This window comes from Gadus chalcogrammus, chromosome 22, assembly GCF_026213295.1.
Source record: "Gadus chalcogrammus isolate NIFS_2021 chromosome 22, NIFS_Gcha_1.0, whole genome shotgun sequence".
Taxonomy (NCBI): domain Eukaryota; kingdom Metazoa; phylum Chordata; class Actinopteri; order Gadiformes; family Gadidae; genus Gadus; species Gadus chalcogrammus.
The window spans coordinates 8,398,621-8,424,546 of NC_079433.1; the positions used below are offsets into that span (position 1 = coordinate 8,398,621).

The 25,926-nt window shown below is 48.4% G+C and overlaps 1 protein-coding gene across 1 annotated transcript in view; it reads right to left on the reverse strand.

Annotated features, from left to right (window-relative positions):
* LOC130376240 (receptor-type tyrosine-protein phosphatase U-like) overlaps window positions 1-25,926 on the reverse strand; it is a 118,237-nt gene that overhangs the window by 72,209 nt on the left and 20,102 nt on the right. The window contains exon 2 of the mRNA XM_056583462.1: window positions 5,018-5,146. Coding sequence (XP_056439437.1) covers window positions 5,018-5,146 — 129 coding nt within the window. The remainder of the gene's footprint in view (window positions 1-5,017; window positions 5,147-25,926) is intronic.

A 25,926-nucleotide genomic window follows, 5' to 3' on the forward strand; every position in this document is an offset into this window, starting at 1 on the left:
GCTCGGAGGCACCCGGAGAGCGAGGCAGGGCCGCCGTGATTGGAAGTGGGCTAGCTACCCGCCGACGCCACGGAGAGCATTGATCGCAAACAGCGGTGTATCCAGGTCACATATTTTTTTTTTACCAAAATCAGAAAAAATAAAAAGGCAGCACAAAATTGACACACCAATGTGATTCCCTCATCTCAAATCCCTTTATTTGCTCAAAGACGTCCAATCAGAGCACACAGAGAAGGCGCCATCGTCTTCCCGGGCACAGCGGTTCCTGTCACATCGTCGCGACGTCTCCGAAACAGGCACGCCAAAGTTAAATTGATTGATGACAATCCCGCGAAAAAGCCCTCGGCAGACAATGGCGAATCAGGCCTCGGTCCACCTAATCACATTTCCGTCTAACCAAACAATGAGGGCCAATTAAATGGTTCTTTGAACATCATCTCGCCCAGCAGACTCAGCCGCATCCCCGACTCCAGTCATTAATACTTAATGGAAGGGAGCGGGGAATAGACAGAGGGTATACACCTGGGATTAGGGTAATGACAGAGTTGTCTGATTGTAACATGCTTGGCCATCAGACATCTTTTGTTCAGACAGGCTAATACTGAGGTGTCTCAACGTGGAATTATTAGGGCTCCGTTGTGTGAAGGGTTGCGGGTTCGATTCCTCAGCTCATCATAACAGGATAATGTGTTGCGGGAGGTGTCAAAACACTTCACTGATCAATGTCTATATATTCTTCTGAGAGGGTGAGCAAACGATTAGCAAAATGTCGTTGACACATCCCTCAACACATTCTCCAATAATGATGAGCTGAGGAGTCGAACCCCGCAACCTTTCACACAACAAAGTTCCTGGCTTCCTGACAATATTAAGCAATATCACTGTCGGAGCCTTATAATAGGTCTCCCCTCCCCACTCTCCCCCATGAACGTGTTGTCCACGTTCAAGGTCTGCCGTCTGAATTTAATAATGCATCCAGGCCACACACACACCATCAGTGGCCTTCCCAGAAGAGTCTGATTTAAGTTGTTGTGATGTTGGTTCTACACAGTCCACTTCAATTCAACAAAAATCTACGTGCGATAAATATGACCCCAACTCCCGCCCAGAAGGCTTCTAGTTCTACTCTCCTGTTTCAAAGTAGGTGTCCAACTGCATCAAGTCCAACTCCAATCAGTTTTAGTTGTGAAGACTACGATGACTTCAACTTCAATGGGGTCCGTCGCGGCGGGAGACAACATTTCAATCCCAATTAACATTCCTTTTTCATCCACACCATAGAACAAACGGATTGCCGACATTAAACAAATGTTTCAGATCATACCGAGGCTCGAGTCTCTGCTGATGAGGTGGCAGACAGCTTTGACAACAGCGAAATGAACCCGCAGCAGAAATCTAACCGATGTCTGGCTAATGTGCCATTTCAATGCAAATAGTCATTCTGCAGCCGCTAGTTAAGTTTCTCCACTCTGGGGCACACAGATCATCAAAGCTAGCTCGGCGGTGCATGCGAAAGGAGCGGTTCTGAACGCCACCAGAATGTTTGAAGTTTGGCCAAGCAAATGAGGACAATATAAAAAAGAATCACAAAAAACATAACAGGCCTCAGATGATCTTGGTCTGGCTTCGCTCCGTGTATGACGAGGAAGAGCGACCGGTGGAGCTGGAGAGCGACCGACCTTGTGTTCATACAATCTGAGAGGCTTAACCCAGACATGGAGCTGGTTCAGACGAGTGCAGGCAACACCTGGTGACCAGGGCTGTGGGGGAGAGTCCGTCTTGGGGTGTGTAAGCAGGTGACAGAGGGGAGACGTTTTGAGACTGCCCTCCATTGGACCGGCCTACCCGACCCATACCAATGTGTCCTCAGCGTACGGTTGTAATGATCCTATTGGATCCTGGGCCGCAGACCAAAGCGCTTACAAAACAATATTCCTTTTGAAGGCTCGGGGGAACCCTGCTTGTTAACACGATGTAAGGAGCTGCAGGAAGCGGTCAATCCGTGGGAGGGAAGCCTGTCAACTCGCTGGAAACTACGGACAAAGCCTGCTGATTCCCCGGGCCGGGAAGCTAAAAGAGAAGTTGGCTGAAAGTATAGTTCGGTGAGCCAGTGGTTTGCTGTGCCTCAGCCGTACTATTTCATATCATTGGTATTCTGTGGGGTTTGTGAGCGCAAATCCATACTATTGAACTGTCGGGTTGCCCAATAAACTATACCGTTGTCTCAATCGCAGCCTCTTAAGTGGCCGAGGCAGAATTTAAAGTCCTTGTAAAAATGATCTACGAGGGTGTTAATTGTTGTGGTGGCGCTACACATCCTGATGGAGAATGGTGACCTTGGCTCTCTCGTGTGCAGTGGCAGTGAGTTTGTTTTAATTGACGCAAGCCATTATAGCGATGGTCAATCAATAACTATGTTAGCCGGCATTAATTAGAGCATAAGGTACGGGGAAAACGGCGTCCCGTGCAAAAAAAACCATAAAGATGTAAGTCATGCTCGTTAATGCCAAATCACTGTGACGAAGCGTTAATTCCTTCCACTGACACGGCTGGGTAAATACGCAGACATTTGATGAATAATTGAGCGGCGCTTATCTATGGAACAAAATGTGTCGTTGTCTTAAGCGGATAAGGAAAACAGGGACCCTTCTTCTTCACGCTTGGAGAATCTCGCTAAGCCCTTCCAACGTGATCTATAGCCACCCTTCTTAAAATAATAACGCCAGAGAGAAGGTTCGGATGGGGACACGCACACAAACCTCATCAAATGTGTTTGGATAAAATTTGGTCCCCCTGGTGGCATACGGACAACTGATGAAGAGAAATAAAAAAATGAAACAATTTACCGCTGCCGGGGCCTGCGGTACACCAGGAAGTGCAATCAGCAGCAACCGACCCCCCCCCCCCCCCTTTTCCCTCCACCCCCTCCCTTGTGATGGATCCCTGGGACTTTGTTAACAGACCCCCGATCTGCCTCGGGAGAGGTGCACCGGTGGAACAAGGCGGAACAAGCGCTTGATAACAAGCCATGAATTATGCAACTCCGGACGCACGCAGGCTTCCCCCGCCCCCGCCCCCGCCCCCACCCCCACCCCCACCACCTCCACCACCGCCCCCACCGCCACTACCACCACCCTTCCCCTTCCCCGAGCTCCTTCCATGAATAGCCCCAGCTTACCCACCGGAGGGGTCCATAATGACATGCATGGGCTTTACCCACAGACACGTTCTATCGCTCCTCAGGTGAAGTGAGGCGCCGGATACCGCTCGCACGGGGAATGTTTACCCATGACTGGCAGGTGCAGATGGGTGCATTCACCTGCATGTGAAATAACAGCATGGGCACGAGCCAACCCCCCCCCCCCCCCCCCCCCACCCCACCCCACGACCGACTTAAAAGAGAGGATGGGGAGTCGTCAGGGGATTGGAAAGCAAGCTGTTGCAAAAAGGAAAGACTGGAGCCAAGTCGGAAGTAAGGCGGGCTGTGTCCGCAAAAATTCCTCCTGCTGTATGTATTCACACACTTTTATCTCTCGCACACACACACTTCTATCACACACACACACACACACACGCAGGCAACTAGTCTTTGCTGAGGTAAGCGTGATAGAAGACAGGATTATTGTGCTAACAGATTATTTGAAGTTAATTAGAACAGCTGCCGTGACAAACTACTAACAAAATCTCATTTCCAGGAACTGCAGTCTTAGAATAAAAAGCCTTAAACAAGTGAAATCGGTTATCGCAAGACTTGCCGGTGATGAGTAAACAAAGCCTCCATCATTGCAGGCCTGGCCTAGACTTTAAAGTGAGCCACATCCCTAATCCTAGCCAATTGATTCTGCCGCCTCGTCCCCTCTATGCATCAGAGTTAGTGCTTTCCTTCATCATCCTCTTCGTCAGTTCTTTCTTCTCGCTCACGCTTCTTTACACTTGTGGAAAAAAAAGAAGATGATTGTCAATCATGTTTTTTTGTTTGGCCTTGGATCAGTGGCTGAGGCGAATGTCTTTGACTTTGTAGAGCGATTGCCGCATGAAATCCTTTGCTGAAACTTAGAAATCCAGAGGAACTGCCACAAAACTATTTTCCTTTTGTTCTATGTTTTCGTTTGGTAGCACAATTAGTTTGAAAAGCCACAAACATTCCCCCAAGAAGCATGATTGAGCCTATTTAATTCCTCTCGCTGCACATATAGGGAATCCGTCTTGAGCAATTTAAACTGCTTCTACTTTCGGGAACTGAAATATGGCAGTGCGCAACTTAAAAAAATGCACCAAGGTACAAAATATTTTACAGAAAAAAAAGATACCTGGCTTAGATTTCATTGCATATCAGCAGGATAGATAATACTCTCTTAAATAAATAATAAGAGCTTTTTTGTCTTGTTGTAAAAAAATTATAGTTTTGCCTGCACTTACAATAAAAAGATCATCCTCAGCACAAAGATTAATATATTGATTCGCCTCAAATAGAAGGGGCCAGTGTTGATTAAATAACCACTAAAGCTTTTAAAATATTGGGTGTCTTCGTTCAATACAGCAGAATGTTAATGGTGATTTTACACATTGTCATTTCCCATGAATAACGATCACATTTCCCATGCCTCCGTCAGCTCAATAAGTCTCCCCTTTCCCAAGAAGTGCAAACCACTACTGGTGCTAGGGCAGCAGTACTCAGCACACAGACACCCCTTGCATGAATCAATGAGTAATAACTATGCAAGGCTATCTATTGTTACGGCTATCCCAAAAGTGACCTAGAGGGAGATTGGGTGTATTAGACGTTATACTGTTGACGTTATCCTATCGTTTTGACACTTATGAACTCAGTTATTTCTTATTATTAATATTTATTGCAATATGATCTATGTACAGCACTTCGGGCAAAGTTTGTTTTCTAGAGATACGTTTTGAACTGTGAATATTTTAAAAAATATATTTACGGTTCGATTTTTTTAACTACTTTGCCTACACAAAAACCTACACGATGACCGTATAGGTTGCTATGGAGACCCACCTCGGAGCAGATCAGGAGTGGCGTGGGGCCAACTGTAGGTCCTGATCAGCTGCCAGTCAAAGTCGTCCTCCTGTCCCTGGCGGTAGTCACACAGGCTGGCGTCCGAGTCCTCGTCGAAGGTGCAGCCGCCTGAACAAACACACACACACACAGACACACACACATACGGGAGACAGAAAAAAATGAGGACCCTGAGTAGAAAGTAAAAAGAAAATCACCCACCCAGAAGCCTATCCCAAAAGTGAAAATCACACTGTATTCCCTTTGTCTGCTGCAGCTGGTAACTTTTAGTATGGGCACACTGCGGAAATAATCGCTCGGGATCGATGCGACATCGCAGCAGGAGGAAAAAAAACATAAATGCCTTAATACATCAAATCCCGGAGAAAGCTTTCAGCTAAAAGCTAAATTACAGCTAATGGTTGGAGCCGGCTGTCACACCGTGACCCCGTCCATCCCAGCAATGGTAGCCCCGCTGTGGGTAAGACAAATGCCACATCCCCCCCCCCCCCCCCCCCCCCACGTCACATGGATGGACGGGGAATTATGGGTCTCAAGGTGATTTCACCGCCAGGCTTTTAAGGCTAACCCAGACCACCGAATTAACCACCTTCGGTTGAATCTCGGCTGACTGCGACTATTTATTAAGTCTGAGGGGGCAGGTGCTAAAACAGTCGCACACACAAACACGCACACGCACAAATTGAAAAGTTTTGCAGCTATGAACTTTGACATCACGTCTGCGTTAGGCTTTTAACTCTTGTCAGGGTGAGGGAGGGCTAGGGCCTGTTGCAGCTTACTGCCGACACAAGACAACCTGAAAGTGAATCATGCAGGTCGAACGCATGGTCATCCACGCACATCATTGATATCTAGGATGTCTGCTCTCCAATTACGAACATTTCTGCCTGTTAAATTAGATGAAACTATCCAACACCGTGAGACGACGCAAACTCCAGCCAAGACAGGACCCGAGTTGCGAATCAAAAAACCAAGGTCTCTCCGTCCGTTTTTTCCATATGATTGCAGAATATATTTCTAATCAGTTCCGAGCGACATCACTTCAGAACATACCGATGCGGCTCTACACTTTCACAAGCTCCTCGCTCACGCTCTCTCTCGCGAGTTATTATTATTAGACCTTATTTTAAGCTGTCTAACACTTTGGGCAATTACTATCTGACGAAGAAATATGGCAAAGTCTACACTTCCTACCCCCCCGGGGCCCGAGGCCGGCCGCGTGCTTCCTGGTGTGTAAGCAAATCAGGGTCTCTCTGCCCCCGTGCGCCTGGCGTCTCGTGTGGCAGCTGCAGCGTGGGGGTGACATGGCGTGCTGCGCCTCCGGCCACGGGTATGAGGATGTGACTGGAGGAGAGGGGGGAAGGGAAGGGGAAGGGAAAACGCGAGAGCGCCCTGCGGCGGGGATGGGGACTTGAGTTTGAGAAGGCTTCTTTTCGCGCCCGCAAGCAGTGACAGAGGAAGTGTCAGCAGTGGTGCTGGTGCTCTTCGTTAGAACTCAACTTTCCCATGCTCCTTTGCTCCCGGCTCGACACCTCGCCTGCGGGGAAGCAAAATAAGCTGCTCTGGTCGCGGCGGAACAAGAAGCACGCAATTAGGAGCAAAATTATCCGCGTGTTTGTGTGTATGTCTGTGTGTCCCAGAAGTGCTGTAATGTTTGTGCATGTGTGCGGGCGTATGTGTGTGTGTCTGCATGCAAGTGAACGTGCGGGTGCGTGCGTGTGCGTTTGTGTGTGTGTGTGTGTGTGTGTGTGTGTGTGTGTGTGTGTGTGTGTGTGTGTGTGTGTGTGTGTGTGTGTGTGTGTGTGCGTGTTCTCGTGTTTGTGTGTGTGTGTGTGTGTGTGTGTGTGTGTGTGTGTGTGTGTGTGTGTGTGTGTGTGTGTGTGTGTGTGTGTGTGTGTGTGTGTTGGTGTGTGGGAGCCATTGGAGGGAGGGGCTGGGGCTGTTTGCTCACTCCCAATGGAATCAAACCTGAATGACTCACATGCATCTGAAACAATACACATCAGGCTCAGGAATTATTTGGTATTTACCACGGCGACCGACAAACACAACAATGGCGGCGCCGCAGCCACTAGACACACAGAGACGCAGCCGCTAACGCGGCCGCGGCGGCGGGAAGCACGACCACGCCGTTCTCGGCGCGGCGCGACCGGGGCTTCCAGAGAGGTAATTGGCTCATCAGAGGAGATTGCACAGGTTCCACACCGGCCCCTGAGCAGCAGCACGTCGCCACCGCCGCCGCGCCGATGACACAGGGGGTCCGCACTTAGGGGGGGAGGAGGGGGCGTACACACCGGGGGCCAGGAATAACTATGGAGGGCCGCCATCACGGCCGACACGGCTGCCGGGGGCCCCAGGGGGAAACACAGAGGGTGGGGGGGGGGTGGGGGCGTTCGTTGCTATGGGGAGGGCGGTTGGGGGGGGGCGGAGGCAATTTGCCGAACGAGGCTCCCTGTGTTGTTACGTCTTGCAGAAGGGGAAATGTATTTAATTTTTGGTGGGTGGTGGCGGTTTTTGGAGATGGTGATGGTGGCGCTGGTGGTGCTGCTGCTGCTGCTGCTGGTGGTGGTGGTAGTTGTTATGGTGGTAATGTTGGTGGGGCTGGTGGTAGTGGTAGTTGTGGTGGTGGTGGTGGTGGTCATGGTGTTGGGGGTGACGGTGGTAGTTGTTATGGTGATGGTGACGGTGGTGGTGTTAGTGGTGATGGTGGTAGTGGTGGTGGTGTGATGTCTCTCGGTTGGTGTCTATCTTTAAAGAGCTCCTACCGAACAGGAAACGACTTGTTCCCTGAATCAAGTGCACTCGTTCTCTTGAAGTGTGTGTTAGTGTGTTTGGAGAGTTGCATCCCACCCCACAACGTCGGCCAGCACTTCAGAAACGCTGGTACACGAGGGGAGGGTGTATGGGGGGGGGGGGGGCTACTTGAATATCACTTCAGTGGTTGTTTCTTTATTTCATGGCGAGAAAATAAAACTAGTATCAAGTGAAGTTTGACTCACCCTTATCCGTGGCTGCTAGAAAAAAGCCTAATGCCAGGGCCGTACTATGTTTGTGAAAAGTAGTGACAAGCTGTGAACATTGATTTTCCAATCTAGATCAGCAGAGGCCCCAGAATGTGTGGGAGTAGAGAAAATGAGCATAGAGATGTTAAACCATTTCTTCTTTGCTCTTAATCAATAGTTTGTGTTTTGCTCCTTCCTCTTCAGCTGGAGCCATTGTTGCCTCACGAAATTGCTTTGTTAAGTCGGCTAAAAAACAGCATTCCTTTAAGGAGCATCAATGTTCCACTTCACAGCACAATCTGCCCAAAAAATAAAAATGCCTTGGCCAACTCCTTCCTTGGAAGTAATGCGTAAAAAACAAAAACCGAAGACAAAGACGGTGTGAAAACACAGCGTCTGCCGAGGCCTGGAAGGATCCAGGTCAAAGTAAGCATCGAACGTGTATATATTTCCCGGTAAGTCCGGTAAAACCCTCACCCAGCCACACTAGCGCTATAAGCCATTAGCTAAATCCTTCGGGGGCCAGTTGATGAGCTAATACCTCCGAGCGAGAGGAGTGGTAGAGATGGTGCTGGAGAGAGCTTTAATTGAATCCCATTAGCAGCATTTGGGAAGGATCAAAGTCATGCACCAGCAGAGGGAGTTTAACTGCCGAGAGGGTCCCTGGGGCCAGTAGAAGAGCCCCCAGGAGGGAGATAAACACCGAGAGGTATGGAGAGAGAGAGAGGGGGGTGACCAGTGCTGCCAACGCCAGCGCCGCCGACGCTGCCTCCGTCCCACTGGCTGTGTGCACGTGGTGAAATATAGTCCCTGATGCAACGAAACGTTGCACAGGGGGATGAAATCCCTCACTAGTACTTTCATGGCGGGTTTTTTAGGCTGAGTGAGCCAAGGACAGAGAGGGAGAGGGAGAGAGGGAGGGAAGAAAGGTTGAAGGGCCTTTCAACGAGAAGAAGGGAAAACAAGAACAAAGGGACTAAGAGGTTTGCATGACGAGGACAAATTGGGGATGACGTGGAGCATTAGTGCAGACAAAGGCATTAGCCGGCTTCCATCGCAATCGGAGAGAAGCATTCAAGGAAATCACAGCTACCCCCGCCCTCCCACACACATCCATTTTCCCGACAACCCCCAACCCACCATCCTGCTCATATGGGTGGCCCACGCTGAAAGTCTCTCGTAGGTATATGGTATATGGCTCCCGAAAATGGCTGACAAACTTTTTGGGGGAGATTGGCAATGGATACTGTGGACGCCGGCTCCAGCTGGAACCAGATCTCCATGGGCTTCTGCCAGTGTTGACAATGCCTGTCCGTCTGTCCATCTGTCTGCTTGGCTCATCCAAAAGCAAACCCCCCCCCCGCCCCTCTTTCCAACATCCAGTTTTATATCCTCCCAGAGTCGTGAGTCGGAGACTCCAAACTCAATAAAACCCGCTCATCACAAGGCATGATGACGTCCACGAGATTTCTTCCAATATTTCCCAAAACAACAAATAAATAAAAGCTAAAGTTTTCCTTGTGGCATCAGAGGAATCACATGCAATGCCTAAACCCCAGTTCCACCCCTCTCCTCCCCCCCCCCCCCCCCCCCCCCCCCCCCTTGACCGCGACCCCACCTCTGATGAACGTGTGATTTGTATGGAGCAGAGGGAGAGTGGTGCAGCATCACTGAGAGGGAGTGTGGTGCATCACACCTGACACGCTGTTTCTGCAGAGAAGGTCGGACCAGGGGGGGGACGGGGGAGGGGGGGGATGAGGGAGATAAAGAGAGAGAGAGAATGAGGGCGAAAGAGGGGTGCTCTCAGTTCATCAATACCAGGGCAGACTGGTCCTTCCCACACTACTCCAAAGGTCATGAATAACAGCCACCGGCCGAGCGGTCCACACCTTAAGCTCAACACACCGCAGCCCGCTGTGATGGAGAGGTTGAGTGTGTGTGAGGTTCTACGTGTTTGAGGTTGTGTGTGTGTGTGTGGTTTGGAGGGGAAGGACACACAAGTCAATCCAAAAGTTTAAAAAAGAGAACTAGATCAAATTCTTGTTGTTTTTTTCACCCAATGGGGGTATCCGTCGGATTTATCACAATATCCATGTCGGAAGGGAGATATTATTCATATTTTGCTACTAGTTGATGAATGGACCCAGGCTTTTTTTTGTGTTTCTTTGACCTTTCCTGAGGGGAACTCAAATGTAATGCCAACCCGGACGAGGCGTGTACCATCTGGCATGTAGTGGTCACAACGGTCTTAATGCATCACCATGGGAACCAAAGGAATAAGAACACAAACCGACACAATGTCGGGCCTGACTGCCATCCTCCCGATATTCTCCAGTGGTTGCTGGTCACCCCATCTCCAAGCCCATGTCTCGCCACTCCTTCCTATTCTTGTATCATCTACTGCCCCCCCCCCCCTCCAATCACGGAAAGGATAGGGGTGGAATCAGATGAACCAACAACACGGCCCCCTGCTGTCCCCTCTCTTTCCCCCAAACAACCCCCCAATTTCCCCCCCCTACCAACTCTGCCACCACGGCATGTGATCCGACTTGGTGTGCTGGGAGTCAGCTGGGAGTGTGGGAGATTGGCACTGCAGGGCAGACTCTGTTGTGTGAAATTGCTTCATTACTGATCCACAATGCCACAGATCCCCTTACTACCACACAAACCCTGGGGCCCCCAGTGGCATGGGGTCCCCCCGGCCCCCGCCCCCCCAACACACACACACAAACACATGCCGACGACAAACTTGTGTTGACACCCGGAAAAAAAAAAAGAACCTAATATATGAATACGCTAAAAAGACGTCGGTACCAATTACATCGGCTAACAGGTTCGGATTTCCTTTTTTTCTTCGGAGGCTGGCATAAGGGAGTCGTAAATGGTTCGCCGCCAACGTTTCTCATTAGCGAGCGCTACGTCCCTTCATTTATTTCATATAATGTATTTTCATATTAAACGTCCTCCGCAAGGACATCAATTACGCGAGGCCGCCGTCTCCGGCATTAAGAGGCTGCGGAGGACAGCCGGCCGCCTCGTTCCATTGTTCCTACCTCGAGTGTTTTAAAGAATTAAATAATGAAACCAACTCGTCCGGCGAGACTGAAAAGCTGATTAATTAGGAAGCTTGTCTGCGTGGCGCCTGTTCGCGGGCCTCAAAGAGAAGCAGAGTAAGGGAGAATCACTCAGTGGCGTTAAGCATGAAAGTTTCATCAAGGCCGTAGCAGCGGGGCCCTCGCACATTCCCACGACACACTGTCGGGTTTTCCCTTCTTTTTCTGCACCTTCTTCTTCTTCTTCTTCTTCTTCTTTCTTTGCTTTGTAGAAAAGGGAAATTTAATTTAAGGCCTGACCTAAATACATTACTTGAAAGCCTCACATGTCTGTTTAGCAGCAATTTAATCACAGTGAAAGCTTATTCATGCCAGACACTGCCCGTTCCTTGCCGACGGCATCGCCGGCCCTCTTCACGTGTCTCCGGTTGACAGCGTAATCGCAGCGCCAATCTCACTCGCTCATAACTGAATAGAACCCTCAGAAACGGAGAAAGGAGAACGCAACGCATCGAATCCTCCAAACGGACAAAAAGTTCCAGTCTCCCTTAACGTCACCCCTTCGAGCCCCAAACGTCTTCCGCGGCTGACAACAGTTTTCATATGGTGATGGCGCGCATTGATTTTCGAAGACTAAGCATGATTGCGAGATGGCACAACATCTCGGGCCCCCCCGGTGGGCCCACGCGCTGGCGATTTCCATACAATCACAAGCAGATAGAAATAAACAGAGGTTTGAGCGCAAGGCCGGGCGAGCGCTCAGTGGTGTGTTAAACACCCAGAGAGGAGGCGCTGTGTTCTGAACACCGCCGCTGCTGTAGCTGCAGCCGCCGCCCCGTTTTCATTGGTCTACGTGCTTTCTGAGCCCTAGCTCATCCCTCTGTGCGTACGCCAGCAAAGGTGTTCCGGCAGCAGGGCCTGAGATATGCTGCTGGGGAGGTGGGGGCCTGCCTAAGTGGCTACAAGAGAGAGGAATAATACAGAATTTGCTAAAGATAAAACCTGGCATGCCATCATTTATTCTGCTGGATCATTTGTGAAATAATATTAAATAAATAATTGGTACTGGTGGAAACGGGAGATGCCAGGAATATCAAGCAGCCACATGCAGGGAGGGTGGACGCACAGCCACCGCACAGCCTCCACCACCAGCACCACCACCTCCACCATCCTGCCGTGCTCACACAGCGTAGCCAAGCCTTGCCGGGGCCCCCAAAACAGAGGCAGGCACCTGTTCTATCGCTGGCCACTGGCTCCTCTGCCCAGCTGCATGCGGGGCCAGACAAAACCAACACTATGGAGCCTTTTTGTCACGCAGTGGCATAGGAGAGCATGAGTAATGTAATGTATGCACTTATAGATTCATTCGCTCCTCCCCGCTCTGTCTGTCTGCTGCCCTTTGCTGCGGAGACTTCGTGACTGTGGCTACCAACTATTGCTATTGATTGATGGATCGATTTTCTTTCTCAGTAATAATCCTCAATTAAGCACTTGGTCAATGAGATGTCATAAATAATGGACAATGTTCATCAGGCATTAGAAGAGTCCAAAGTGATGTCTTCAATCTGCCTGCATTGTTTGAACTGCACTCCAGCAACACTCAATTATTAATTTTGAATAATTGAGAGGTTCTGGAATATAGAAGAGCTGCCACGAATTTGCGTTTTTAAGATAGGCTTGGTACTTATTTGATGCTTATTTGATAAAGCATCAATTATTCAACTGAAAAACAATTAATGTGATACATGATTGACGCGTTGGTTCATCAAGTAACTCCTTCTGTACTACAAGACTTGAGAGTCTGTTAAATACAAAAGGCCCAGTACGTAAACCATTAATAATTAAAGACACAACATCCGATTTCTAATACAAAACGTTTGCAACAAAGTTCATCTCCAGTAACATAATACGGTGCAAAGGAGATAAAAAACGACAGATATCTATAGGAACCCTTTAAGGCCCAGAGAAGCCTGGCGATGTTTCCCTGATACCAGACATACTCGATGAATCGATTCAAAGGCACAGCACTCCGGGGGATGTCAACAGATAGCTTGACAGATTAGCAGAAAACAACATTCCTTGTAACTTTTCAGTCAGTATGTCGTCGTGGTAAGAAAACCCTGGGTCGAGAAACATTTCCCATGTTTGTTGGTTAGCAGTGAACAAGGAACTGGCTGTGTGATTTATGCGTCTTTACATTGGAATATTACCATAAAGAATCACATTAGCTACACTTATTTATCCCGCTAATCGTTTCAGGGGGAAGGCCATTTTTCACACGCGCCTCGTGCATGCGTTGCACACATACGGGGTGCAAGCATGTTGCGAAACACACGTGGAGCAGCATGCAGCTTAATAGGGCTCCATAACCGCAGACATGAAGGCCCCCTTGCAACGGGAATCTGTGATCCCCAGAGAGAGACGAATGCCGTAGCCGTTTAGGCTTAATTACAGCTAATGCCTCCCCTCTCTCCCCTCCATCTCTCCCTCTGTCCTCCCCCCTCTCCCCTCTCCCCTCCCCATCTCTCCCCCCCTCTCCCCTCCATCTCTCCTCACATCTCTCTCCTCGCCCCTCTCTCCACCATATCCCCTCCCCTTCATCTCCCCCCTCTCTCCTCCACATCTCTCCCCCCTCCCTCACCAGACAGAGGGGCGGGGGGGAGGGTATGGGGGGGGGGGGGGCTTTATTTCAGATTCCTCATGGAAACCCTTGATCCTTTCCTTCCGCTGGCATCGTCTCCATTTACTGCTCCCTTCTAATCTGCTCTGCTGTTCTGGTGAATTGAAACCCCCTTGCCCTCCCCACACAGAACCCCCCCCCCCCCAAACCACGGCCGAGTCTTTAGCCCCCGCAGGAAGGGGATATGGAGAAGCTCTGGTGGCGCGGTGGCGCGGTGGCGCAGGGCTCACCCCCCCCCCCCCCCCCCCCCCGGTCTCTCAGGTGCCACATTAGGAGAGGCTCCGAGGCAGTGTGAAGGCACAACGGGGATGAAATGTACCATGGAGCTCCACCCTTAACAAGGGGGCGCTTCACGCGCACACACACACACACACACACACACACACACACACACACACACACACACACACACACACACACACACACACACACACACACACACACACACACACACACACACACAGGTTCACAGCAGCGGTCCCGCACTTTTGATTCCGCCGGAGAATGAGGAGCCCCAGGAACCATGAAGTCTAAAAATAGATCCAACTGCTGAAATAAGTGGCTTATATGCAAAAAAAATTGCTGCTGTCTCTTTACTTTGATGAGAAATATATATATATATACTGTATATATATTTATATCTGTCTAGCCCGGACAAACTTGAATGCACATTGGAGCATAAAGGAGATGGTTTTTAGTTCAAACACTCACAGTTATCATTGTACTTTCTCAGAGGGAGGGAGGGAGGGATGGAGAGAGGGAGGGAGGGAGGGAGGGAGGGAGGGAGGGAGGAAGGGAGGAGGGTGGAGGAGAAAGGGAGGGAGGCGAGACCAAAAAGAACGAACAAACGGACGAATGCATAAAAGGAAGAGAAAAAAAAGTTTATTTTTCCTTCCTTTTTAACTTTCATGAGGCACCTTGGGAGTAAGCAATCAGGGACAGGCTTAAGTGGTCCATCCATAAAGACCAGACTGTAGACAAACACAAAATCCTTTTTACTAAGAGAACCAAACTAAAACTCTCTCCGTCACTCACATACACACACACACACACACACACACACACACTCACACACACACACACACACACACACACACACACAAATATGCCTTCTTCTTTGGACTGCGCCACCATTACAAACCCTCTATCACCGGATCTCTGCCAAGTGCTCCGACAATATGGAGGAAGCTGCCCAGTGACTTCCTGGAAAGGCTGGCCATGGTCAAGAGGATGAGAGGGAGAGAAGGGAGGGGGAGAAGAGAGGGCCCTTCGATGGAAATGGAGAGCTCTCATCTCCCTTTATCACAATGACCGGCGCCGGCACCACCACACCACCACCAGCAACCCAAGGCTGCACATTGACTTGGTAAGTAGATCATTAGTCACGGAATGGAGACACACGGGGCTTGTGTGGGTGCCGTCGACTGGCCAGGGACATGTGGGAAGCCGCAAAACAGGACCAGGGAGGTCTGAGAGTACGGGGCGGTACGCAAAGCTCCTGCATAATAGGAAGCCCCAATGGGATGCTTAAGGGGGCAGGTATAGCCCTGTGTGTGCGTGTGCACGCAAGCATTAGCACAGCTTTATGGTACGGATATGAGTGCGTCCAGTGCAATAAGCCAGGCATAAAACTTTATGAAGGTGTAATATCGATTATGACACTTAGTCCGCGATACCGCTAATACTTTAATGCACGCCATCCCTCACACTGGAAAGACTTCAAGTGAGACTCTTCCCCCAACGGTCGGGGCACCATTTTCTCCTATTAATAATTACCTTCTGCAAAACAGCTGCCAATATTTACGCATCAATATTAACCACGAAAAAAGCACCAGAAGGTCATAGAGCACCCCCGTGGGCTTGTCGTTTCCGGGGACAGAACCTGGCTGGCCACGCTCCCTGCTCCCTGCTCGATGTATAATGCATTGGAGGCCAACGCTAAGCTGGGAACCGCAGAGCCCCTCGAGGCCCTTTGAGAAACACTTGACTTCCAGGGCCTCCTGATCAATGCAGATCTTGGATAATGACCGATGACTGGCTGAACTTCTTGTTTATCTCGCGTGGGCTGCATGCCCCCCTCCTGTGTTCCCTTCCCTTTTCCTGACCCGTCTTCAAACCATGACTTTGACACCGGGACTTGGAGCTAAGTCGATGTAGAACAGCATGAGACACAATCATAAAAGTGGCTAATGTGGACACTATAAGCTGTGGGGTCGCCTAACCCTTCTTGATACGGTCACATTGACACATCGACAAGCAAACCATTAGTGTGTGTGTGTGTGTGTGTGTGTGTGTGTGTGGTTCTCCCACAAGTTCCTTCAAATACTGTCCTTCACCACATTCAGGATGAGGGTGAGTAAGAAAAATACCAGAGATATATCTTTTTTTTTATCTACAGCAGCGTTATGTGAGCATGAAAAGAAGCATAGTACAATCAATGACACTTCTTCCCAGCACAAATTAAACGCTGGCCTGGAGGTTGTTCCCTTTTCATACTTGGAGGTCTACATTTCTGAAGCATTTGTTAACAACCTCCTTGATTTTCTGGTTCAACTTGCGATGGCTGTGTTGAAAATCAGCCATCGCCCCTTGCGGTAGAATACAAATAAACAGGTTAATGTAATCAATTAAGATGAGGGAAATGACTCATCAACCTAAGTTCAGAAGGTAGCAGGAAAATGGAATGTTCCCCGTCTGTATGAAGCATCGGTCTGCGCGGTAATATATTTGTGTAACTTAGATCTGTGATTTCCTCCCACGCCTGGGCTCATAAAATGAAGGTTCACATCTCAGTGTAAATAAATAAATAGCTTTATAGCAAGCAAACAAATATAGAATGTTTACGTTACTGAAGCCTTTTTCATTCCCCAGATGTTATTTATCACGCCTCACTAACCAGAATGAATGAAAACATTTACAATTTAGATTGTCATCTGAAATTGCCGGATGCAACATGATTGCATCTAGAGTTGACACTGGAGTCGCAGCAGAGAGAATACATTTACTGCTATTTCAGAGACATATCTTATCACGGCTGCGTCAAACAGCCAGAACAGAAAACACAGTGCGCACTTTTCACACAGACACACACACACTTTTTGCAGACTTATTCTAAAAAGTAGAATAGAGACAATTCGGAATTACACAGATTAATGATGCACACTAAAGACGATCCAGACTGAACTCCTAAAAAGGAAATGCGCCTGCACTCAATTTCACACATGTACAAACACATGAATGTGCAAACAAGAGGCGCCCCACCTACACACGTGCGAGAAGCGTGAGATAGAGTCAAAGGCTTGGGCACCAAGAAGCTGGTGTAGAAATCCACACCAGGGAGTCGAGTGGGGACGAGGTTCTGATGAAAACACGGGGGGAGAGGAAGAGCGATAGGAAGAGCGATAGAAGATAGATGGCTGCGTCTTCCTCTTTTTGGGAGGCGATCAAAGTGCTGTATGTAACCCAGAGGTCCTATTCTTAATGCTAAGTTCTCCTCTGCTTCTTTATATGGACGGTCGGGGTGAGGAATGCTCTGATGCTCTCCTGGCTTCGCTCTCCTTCTCCTTCTACTGAAATCCCTCTGAATCCATCGCACACAAAACGGTCTAGAAGACACACGTTTGCTTGCATCACCGGCACCAGCACAACCCCTCCGCCGTCCCCTCGCGGGCATAAGGCAAACATCTGCTTATCAACACCCAAAGAGTATAAATAACAGGAAGGACCAGCGGAGAGGAGGGGAGGGGGGGTGAGACAGTGGGCTGCTGGAGAGGGTCGGTGGTGTAGGGCGAGCAGGAGGGGGGAGGCGGGGAAGCAATGGTGGCGAGGAGCTCTCGAGGCGTCGCGGGCGCGTGATGCAATCCAGGTTGTCTTTCATGCAAGAGTGTTGGAGTCAGCTGGGGGTACTCAAGTCACCACACTTCTGGCTGGCAGGGCGGAAGGAGACGAAACGAAAGGAGGAAAGAAGGGGCGTTTTAAGCCGCGATCTGGAAAGGCTTGAAGCTGAGGAAATGGAAAAGGGACCGTCCCTTTGGGATGATCTTGTTGGCGGCGGGGGAGTCGGAACGTGTGTCCTTGGTTTGTACCCCACGAGGTGGGGGGGGGGGGGGGGGGGGGGGGGGGGGGGTGCGATGGCGGCGGAAGATACTACGGCGCTACTGCGTGCATCAGAAGTATACCCTGTTTTTGAGTTGTTTTGTAGATACTGGGGGCTTCATTCGATCCCTGAGTGCTACATATGGAGCACGTGTGGAGTGAGAGAGGAGTTAAGGAGTTAAATGAGGGGATGAGGGGGGGAAAAAGGGGTCTCAAGGGTTCTGAGCCTCAGAATGCACATAATTTATTCACGCGTGAAACCACAGGGTCTTGTTGCTTTCCATTGCCTCCCATGGTTTTAAACACAATAATGCTAATACAAAAATTATAACAGTAATAATTATATTAACAAAAAATAAACAGCCTGGGTTTATCGCTCTCTCTTTGTTCAAATGTAAAAACAGTTAGATTTATCGGATACATAAGAAAGGCTGCATTTCCTTCATATTCTATTCAATATTCAACTTATGAAAATCGGTCCCTGCACTTCCAGTGGGTGGATACGGTACAGTGTGTTCTCCAACTGAAACAACAGTGTAGGTAATTTGTCAAGATGAGCCAAAACGATCCATAGGAGCGTGCGTTGGGACAGCGCCCTGTATCGACTGGTAGAAAAAGCAGTCATAAGTCAACTATGTCAGGTTAATGTTTGACTAAACAAGATGGATGACATGAGTTTTATTCTCATTGAAAAACATTTTAATTTGGGCGCTTAAATGTGTTACGATAACATTTCTACCAAGACATTTGTATTTTAGATCCCACATCTTCGCGCAGTGAATGTTTGATGACCTTAAGTTTGTTAAGTAACTCAAAGTTTTCGATGGTTGCCATTGTGATCGATCTGGACACTGCTTCCGCTGAAACCGCACAGCGGGTGCAGTTGTGTAGTCGTCTGAGTTGTTATTTCATGTAACTGATTTACAGTTCTTACCTTAACATAAAAACAAAGATCTTTAAGTGACCCAGAGATGACCCAGAGATTGCTTTGCTCCACCAAGGTTTTGTGTTTTATAAATTCTTTGTTCAACAAGAAAAATCATTACAAAGGCAGCCACAAAAGATTTTCAAAAGAAGACTCAAATTATCAACACGGGTTCCATTGACCTGAAGCAAGTGAGGAAAACACAGTTCAAGAGGCACAGAACGACTCGGGAGGGAGAAACAGATGTCTAGTCTTTTTATATATGAATCAGGGGGTCAAGAGCGCCGATTTGGAGGCTACAGCCCGACGTTGATAAGGCCCAATCCCATTTCTACCCCTTACCCTTACCCCTCCCCCTTGTTTTGAAGGGGTAAGGGGAAGGGGGAAGGAGGAAGGGGGAAGGGGGAAGATGTAGAAATGGGATTGGGCCTAGGCCCAATCCCATTTCTACCCCTTACCCCTTCAAAACAAGGGGGAGGGGTAAGGGGAAGGGGTAAGGGGAAGAAATGATGACCTAGGGGTAAAGGACACTTGGGAGTGACCTGGAGACCTGGGGTCTCCTTTGTATGAAAGATGGCCTCAAGGACACACATTATTATCAATTAAGGGGCTGTGGCCCAACAAGAAGTCACTCACAAAGCATCAGCAAATGTGCGATTGAAATGAAAATAAAAGGTGTTGCAATAAATTAATCTAAATGAATTGGAAAGAGATGGGAATTTGGCCGTTATACCCAACCAAGGGGCGCTCTCTATGAAAGGCTTGAGACTCTCTGCTAAAGAGGGCCCATTCGTAGTCCTGTAATTATCACTATCTGTTGTAGTGCCAACCAATAAATCGTATTTTCATCGTCATCGCGCCATGAACAGGTGCGATAAAAATATTGCAAAAGACTTCCTTAACTGCGATGCTCAAGCAATTTCCCAAGAGAGAGGGCTGTTCTACTGAATATCAGCACGGCTGTGAATTGATCATAGGTTAAGAGGTTGAAGGGCTTCGTACTGAGTCATAGTCGTGCAGATATTCAGTATACCAGCACTGTGGGTGCCATTTTTTCGATTAAACTTGTGAGCGGAAAAATGTAATCTCGATCTCGATTTAGATTTTCGATCACAAAACGAATATAATCAAGTTTTCGATTATTATTTTTTTAATTATTATTATTATTATTATTAAATGTTTAATAGAAAGTGCAGAACAGCTGGATACATATCTCCTGTACATTATTTTAGATTTGAACATTTCCTTCTGACCATTTTGTTTATTTCTTTAAGTCTAAATCTCAAAGTTCTCAGTTACAAAGTCATTTTTGGGAGAGACATGCTGAATAAATACATCATGTTTTCAAACTCGATTTTTTTTTTTTTAATAATCTTGATTTCAATATTGACCAAAATAATCATGATTATGATATTTCCAATAATCAAGCAGCACTAATTGAAAGTGCTTTGGGCTGAGAGTACTAGGAAGGAGGGTGGTGGGTAACGACCCGCTGAGTCTTTGTGGTACTTTTTTAGTGCTGCTGTTGCCTATAAGTGTTATGATGATGGTGTACAGTTGTATCGCAACAGTTTTTTTTTGGATACTATCTTGCGGAATGGGGGAAAAATGGAAACAACTTCAAAAGTATGTCACATACATCAACATTGATGTATTAATGAATGTATTAAAGAACGTCACCCATCATAATCCCATTCATATGCTCACTGCCATTCCCCACTCTATTTTACACTTGGATTCAAAAGTCAAACCAGTTTATAATTGAATCCTATGAACAAATTTGTGGGAATTGGATAGAGGGAGGACCATAAGCTCATCTCCAAAAGGCTATATGGGGTTGGAGGTTGAAACCATCCGTCTTTTCGCTGGCTCACTTGTTATTGGAAAATGCTGCATACGCGTCAAAACTGATACAGAAATGGTTGACGCTATTCTGTCGTTTATTCGTTATGGGCCTGATGTAAAAAGACCTTGAGTGAATGTCACCGAGATTTCCGTGCTGCTTCTGTCCTCTCGTCTGCTCTCTCTAACAGGCAGGGCTCAGGCAGCTCCTCCACACACACACACACACACACACACACACACACACACACACACACACACACACACACACACACACACACACACACACACACACACACACACACACACACACACACACACACACACACACACACACACGACAGGTGAAGTGAGTGGTGATGGGTGTTTTGAACAGTGTTTTGAACTGTTTTCCCCAACGCCTGCATCATTCCAGCCAAAAAGTTGCAGCTTTCTGTCTGAAAATGTAAAAAAATATCTCTCTGAAAGGGTGTATTCGCATTATTATGCTATTATATTATCGTTATATCAGTGGCATAAAATGGTCCTAAAATGACAATAATATCTCAAGTATTTCTTGAACAATATACGTTTTCATCGCCATCTGTTACCGCCCACATAAAATAACAGCTCAAATGACTACACAACGCAAAGACAATGGTTAAAACAACATGCAAACTACGTCGTTTAGGGGGTAGCGCCGTACACGTCAATCACCATGGCAACGGAAGAAAACTGAAAATAAAATGCAAATTTGTCCCTAGAAATGTTATCATTGCATTTCATTTCCTAAAAACTATCTTTAAATGTTGCATTTTCCACTGAGAAGTTATTCATTTAATTTTGGAAGACAGACGTTTGGCATATATGTCGTGGTTGCTGTTTCATCAACCAGTGTATAAGAAGTTATTCCAGCGAATGCTCATACTGGTCATTTTGGTTCATATTAACTAATGACTAATAACCAACTGTTGTTGAGGATTGACCATCACAAGTATGTTGCCACTGTGTAACCAAAATATCCATAATGATCACAACTGTTGTTAAAATATGCATTTGGACAAGTCATTCTCATGCAAATCATAATTAGTGTGCCGCTTGGAGTGCGGCAAGTTGGTTACACAAATGACTTACTATGCAAATTAAATTCCACTTAAAAATGTATGGCAACGATGAGAATGAGTAATGGTCAACACTTGGAATTAACCCAAATATTATAGGCCAATATATACGTTTATATTACCATCCTATGAAGAGATCTACATGCATTGTTTAAGAGCTTGACTCTTGGCTCTGACTGCATGCCGTATATCATCCACTCTAATGGAGGGTTTCTACAGTAGTCAGAAAGGGACTGTGCCAATGCATTCTCTTTGTGGCTGCGCATTGTCGATCGAACGGGAAGCACGCAGGGCGGTCTGTCTTGTTGTACGGTTGCAATGCATTTTCAAGTCCATCAAAAGTTGAAGTCATCCAAACTTCATAGCCTGGGAACCAGACGAATCTCACCGGCTCATGTTTCATTTGATCTGCTGATCAGGTCGGGCTCCCCTTCCCATGCAAAAATAAGACCGACCAATCAGAACCCCAATCACAGCTTATCTAATATGACGCTGGAAAAATGCAATGACATGGCATTTTCAACAAAATAGCTGCCGCTGATGTAGTTTGCGATTCGTCTAGCGATGCCAGGCTAGTTCTACATCAATGCTGCATTGTGATTGGTCTGTCCATCTCATACCGAGCAGAAATCCTTATGTATGGAAGGGGGAGCCAGAACTTATCCGCAGAGCAAATGTAACGCAATCTTGCGAGATTCTTCTTGTTCCCGGGCTACAGACCTGACGGGGCGTGCTAAGCAATCACAGGTATCTGTTCAATTCAGTAGCTCAGCTCCTAATGCTGTCGCTCCAAGGGTGCAGATTCGGTCGGCGTGCCAACGTATGAATAGAAGCCATGCCCTGCATTGTATTGTATTAAGATCGCACACACTCGGGGACAAATAGGCTCTCCAAGCCATCTGTCAAACTCGACTTCTTTGCAATGGTACTATGCACAAAGCGTTACGCACACCCACTTATCGGAGTTTGGACCGACGCTGTTTGATGTTCATTTTTAAGGTCCTTTTTCACACTCAGTGCTTTATGTAATCTGTGAAAAGGTAGTTACTCGTGGGATCGCATGAGAGTTGAGCAAAACAAAACTTCTTCCTTGTGAACACCTAGCCCTTGATGGGTCCTCTCTCCCCCCTTTCCCAGGCAAGCCTTCTGTGGTGATCCCACAATACACGCGACGCATGCCTGCACATCTTAACTGGCCTTCCAAAAATCCTGGGCTGGGATCACAATCCACCATAGCATGCTAATACGGCACTTTGTTTGCCCGCGCCCAGACTGACAGCACCCCCGTCTGTGAAATAGATTGCCAAGTCTCGGCGACTCCGACGGAGGGAGGCAAATCTCCAGCTCTTCTCTAACTCACATCGGAGGCCATTAGCTGTCACCGAATGGAAAGAAGACAAAAAAAACTGTCTTCTTTTCAAAAGCCCAGGCTTCATGAAATATTCACTCGGTATCCTCAGAAAAGGTGTCTGCGCACGATAGGTCATTTAGGAAGGTTTTATGTGCCCACGGAGACCACCTCCTGCCCTGCACGTTGGTGCGCACCCCCACGCTCACGCATACACCTTGCTTGCAGCTATGACCTATGCGTTCTCAGAGAAGGGAAAAGGCCATCATCGACCCTCAGACTTTTCACGGGTGATCCCATCCCTTCGTGAGCAGAGCGGCCCATGTGTCATTCTGTGAGGTGTTTATTTTGACACCGCACACCGTTGGTTTTACAAGTCTATCAGTCTCCACACATTCCTCCTTTTATGTGCCCTGCTTTGGTCCCGTGGATTAAAGAACGCACGGGGAGAAGCGGAGTGTCTGAAGCATCTCTCTCTCTCTCTCTCTCTCTCTCTCTCTCTCTCTCTCTCTCTCTCTCCTCTACCCCCCCCCCCCCCCCCCCCCTTCCACAAATGGCGAGTAAACAACTCCAGCAGATCGGCATTAGGGCTGATCCCTCGCGCAACACAAGCTGCCCACCGATATCAAGGGGAAGGCGCCAGACGAAGGTAAATAAACAAGAACCCGGAATGAGGTCAATGAATTAGGCAACGCCCACATCAAGCATGCATCATCATCAGAGGCTGCCGGAACACACAATCAATCGCAGCGTTTGCCTTATTACATAAACAACAACCACCCACCCCCCCCCCCCCCCCCCCAACCCGTCCACCCACCAATGTACCCACCACCTGACGACCCCCTGCAGTATCAAACAGGCAAGAGCGAACAAGCAAATGACATACGCAGGCGGTGTTCAGAGGAATGTGTAAGCAGCCGATTTCAATCTCTACCTCCTTCCGGCACGTAATGAATGCACAGAGACCCCTGGTGGGAGACGGGGGGGGGGATGTGTTGTTTAATACAGACACCGGCGGCCCCCTGCCATTAGCCTGGATACCTTGTGCAAGGGAAGGGAGATGTAAAAAGGGCCACAGGGCTGTAATGACTTCGGCTGTGTTCAGTGTTGAGTGGAAATGTGCAGGAAAAAATATACAAATAAACAGCATTTTGTTCCCAAGTAGACACAGAGGGGACGGAGGAATTAAATCATGTTTGTCACTGGAAGAAAGGTTTCGGACATGATCACATCCCACTAATGGCCTGCCTGTGGCTACGAGCCACTGCCTTATAACGACGAGTGAGAGGGGGAAAAATAAAGAGAGGCCGTGTATAAATAAATAACTGACGAAGCGCCTGGCTCCAAACGCCTGGTAACGCCATCATTATCTCTGGTGGAAGTCTAGCTCACTCTCTCTGCCTCTCTCTCTCTCTCTGCCTCTCTCTCTCTTTCGCCTCACTCCCCCGCTTCTCGCCTCGCTGGCGTGTAACGCAGACTGCCGGCGAAGCCCTGTCGCAAAAGGCAGGACGCTGCGGCCGGGGCTACGCCGGCGAAGGCTTCAGATTGCGTTAGCGTCACGGCTCCATGGGTGAACGCGGGGGTTGCGCCCCCGAGAGGCTGAGCACAAGGCCCCCGACGGTGCAGTCGACCCTGGTTTGATGTGCCCCCTGTGCGGCGGCCTTTTTTGTCGTTTTTACCGCCGCTCGTCAAAGCTAGGCGGGACGGGATTCGGAGAAAGATGCTAGAGCATAGCGGGTTTTATCAATAAAGCGTTTCTTGCGTGAGGCTGCGTTTGTGCGAACGTGCGGTCCGTGTGTGTACTTTCCAACCGACTTATGTCTGGGTGCCCTGAGGCTATCTCCGACAGAGAGAAGGTTCCAGAAGGGAGGGAGCGTCGCATTAGGGCTAACCTGGCAGCTAATGCTTTATTCAGAGAACAAGCCGACGACGCAACAAAATGAAATCGCTTACTCTTTTCTCGCTGGGTGAAAAAAACGTAAACGGATATGTGTTTGATGTCTTTACGTGTGCCTGCACCACACACACACATACACTTGGATGCAAAGCAAAGTTAAATGGTCGCACCAAAGCATCTGGGCCTGTGGGGGGGGGGGGGCTCACTAATTAGCTGCTAGCTGATCCATCTGGGCAGAGACACACGACCCCAATTCACACCGCCCAAGTTTGGGGAGCTCATAAGAAATTTATGACATCCCCCTTTCGCCCTGGTGACATCAACCGAGCAGTCTATTTAAAGACAGCCTCTTTGTCTTTGCTAATTAGCCGGCCGGTAATTAATTGTCAACTGACCCGCCGACAACGTGAATGAGACCTTAAATCAATCTCTCGGCGGATCTCGGGTTCTGTCGGTACCCAGCCCCCCTCCCTGCGGAGTCACTTATTGTGTGAAGGTTGGGTACAGTGCTCAGTAGATTTCCTTGAAAAAAAATACCTGAGTGACACAGGACAAAAGTTGTCTGAACGCCGTGTCTTAGAGGAATCCAGCTGGTTGAATAATTTAGCGAGGTCTTCACTTTTAGGCCCGAGCCTAATTAATATATGAATCATTCGGTCATGGCGGTTCCTTCTCACACCCCATCAAGTGCACATAATAAATGGCCCCGGCGCTCCCTATGGGGTCTGGACAAGGGGTCAGCGGGTCTTCAGTGCGGGGGGTCATGGAGAAAGGTTGGCTGTCTTTGGACTCCCTTCCCCACACAGGTGGACATAATGACGCCCGCCTGTCATTTTTGGATGGATGTGCGGCAGTGGGCAGCGCCCCAGCTGGGCCTCGAGCCAGAGATTGGGTTATAATAATGCTCTTCTCCAACCCTTAGGGGGGGTTTTGGGGGAGCTGCGCT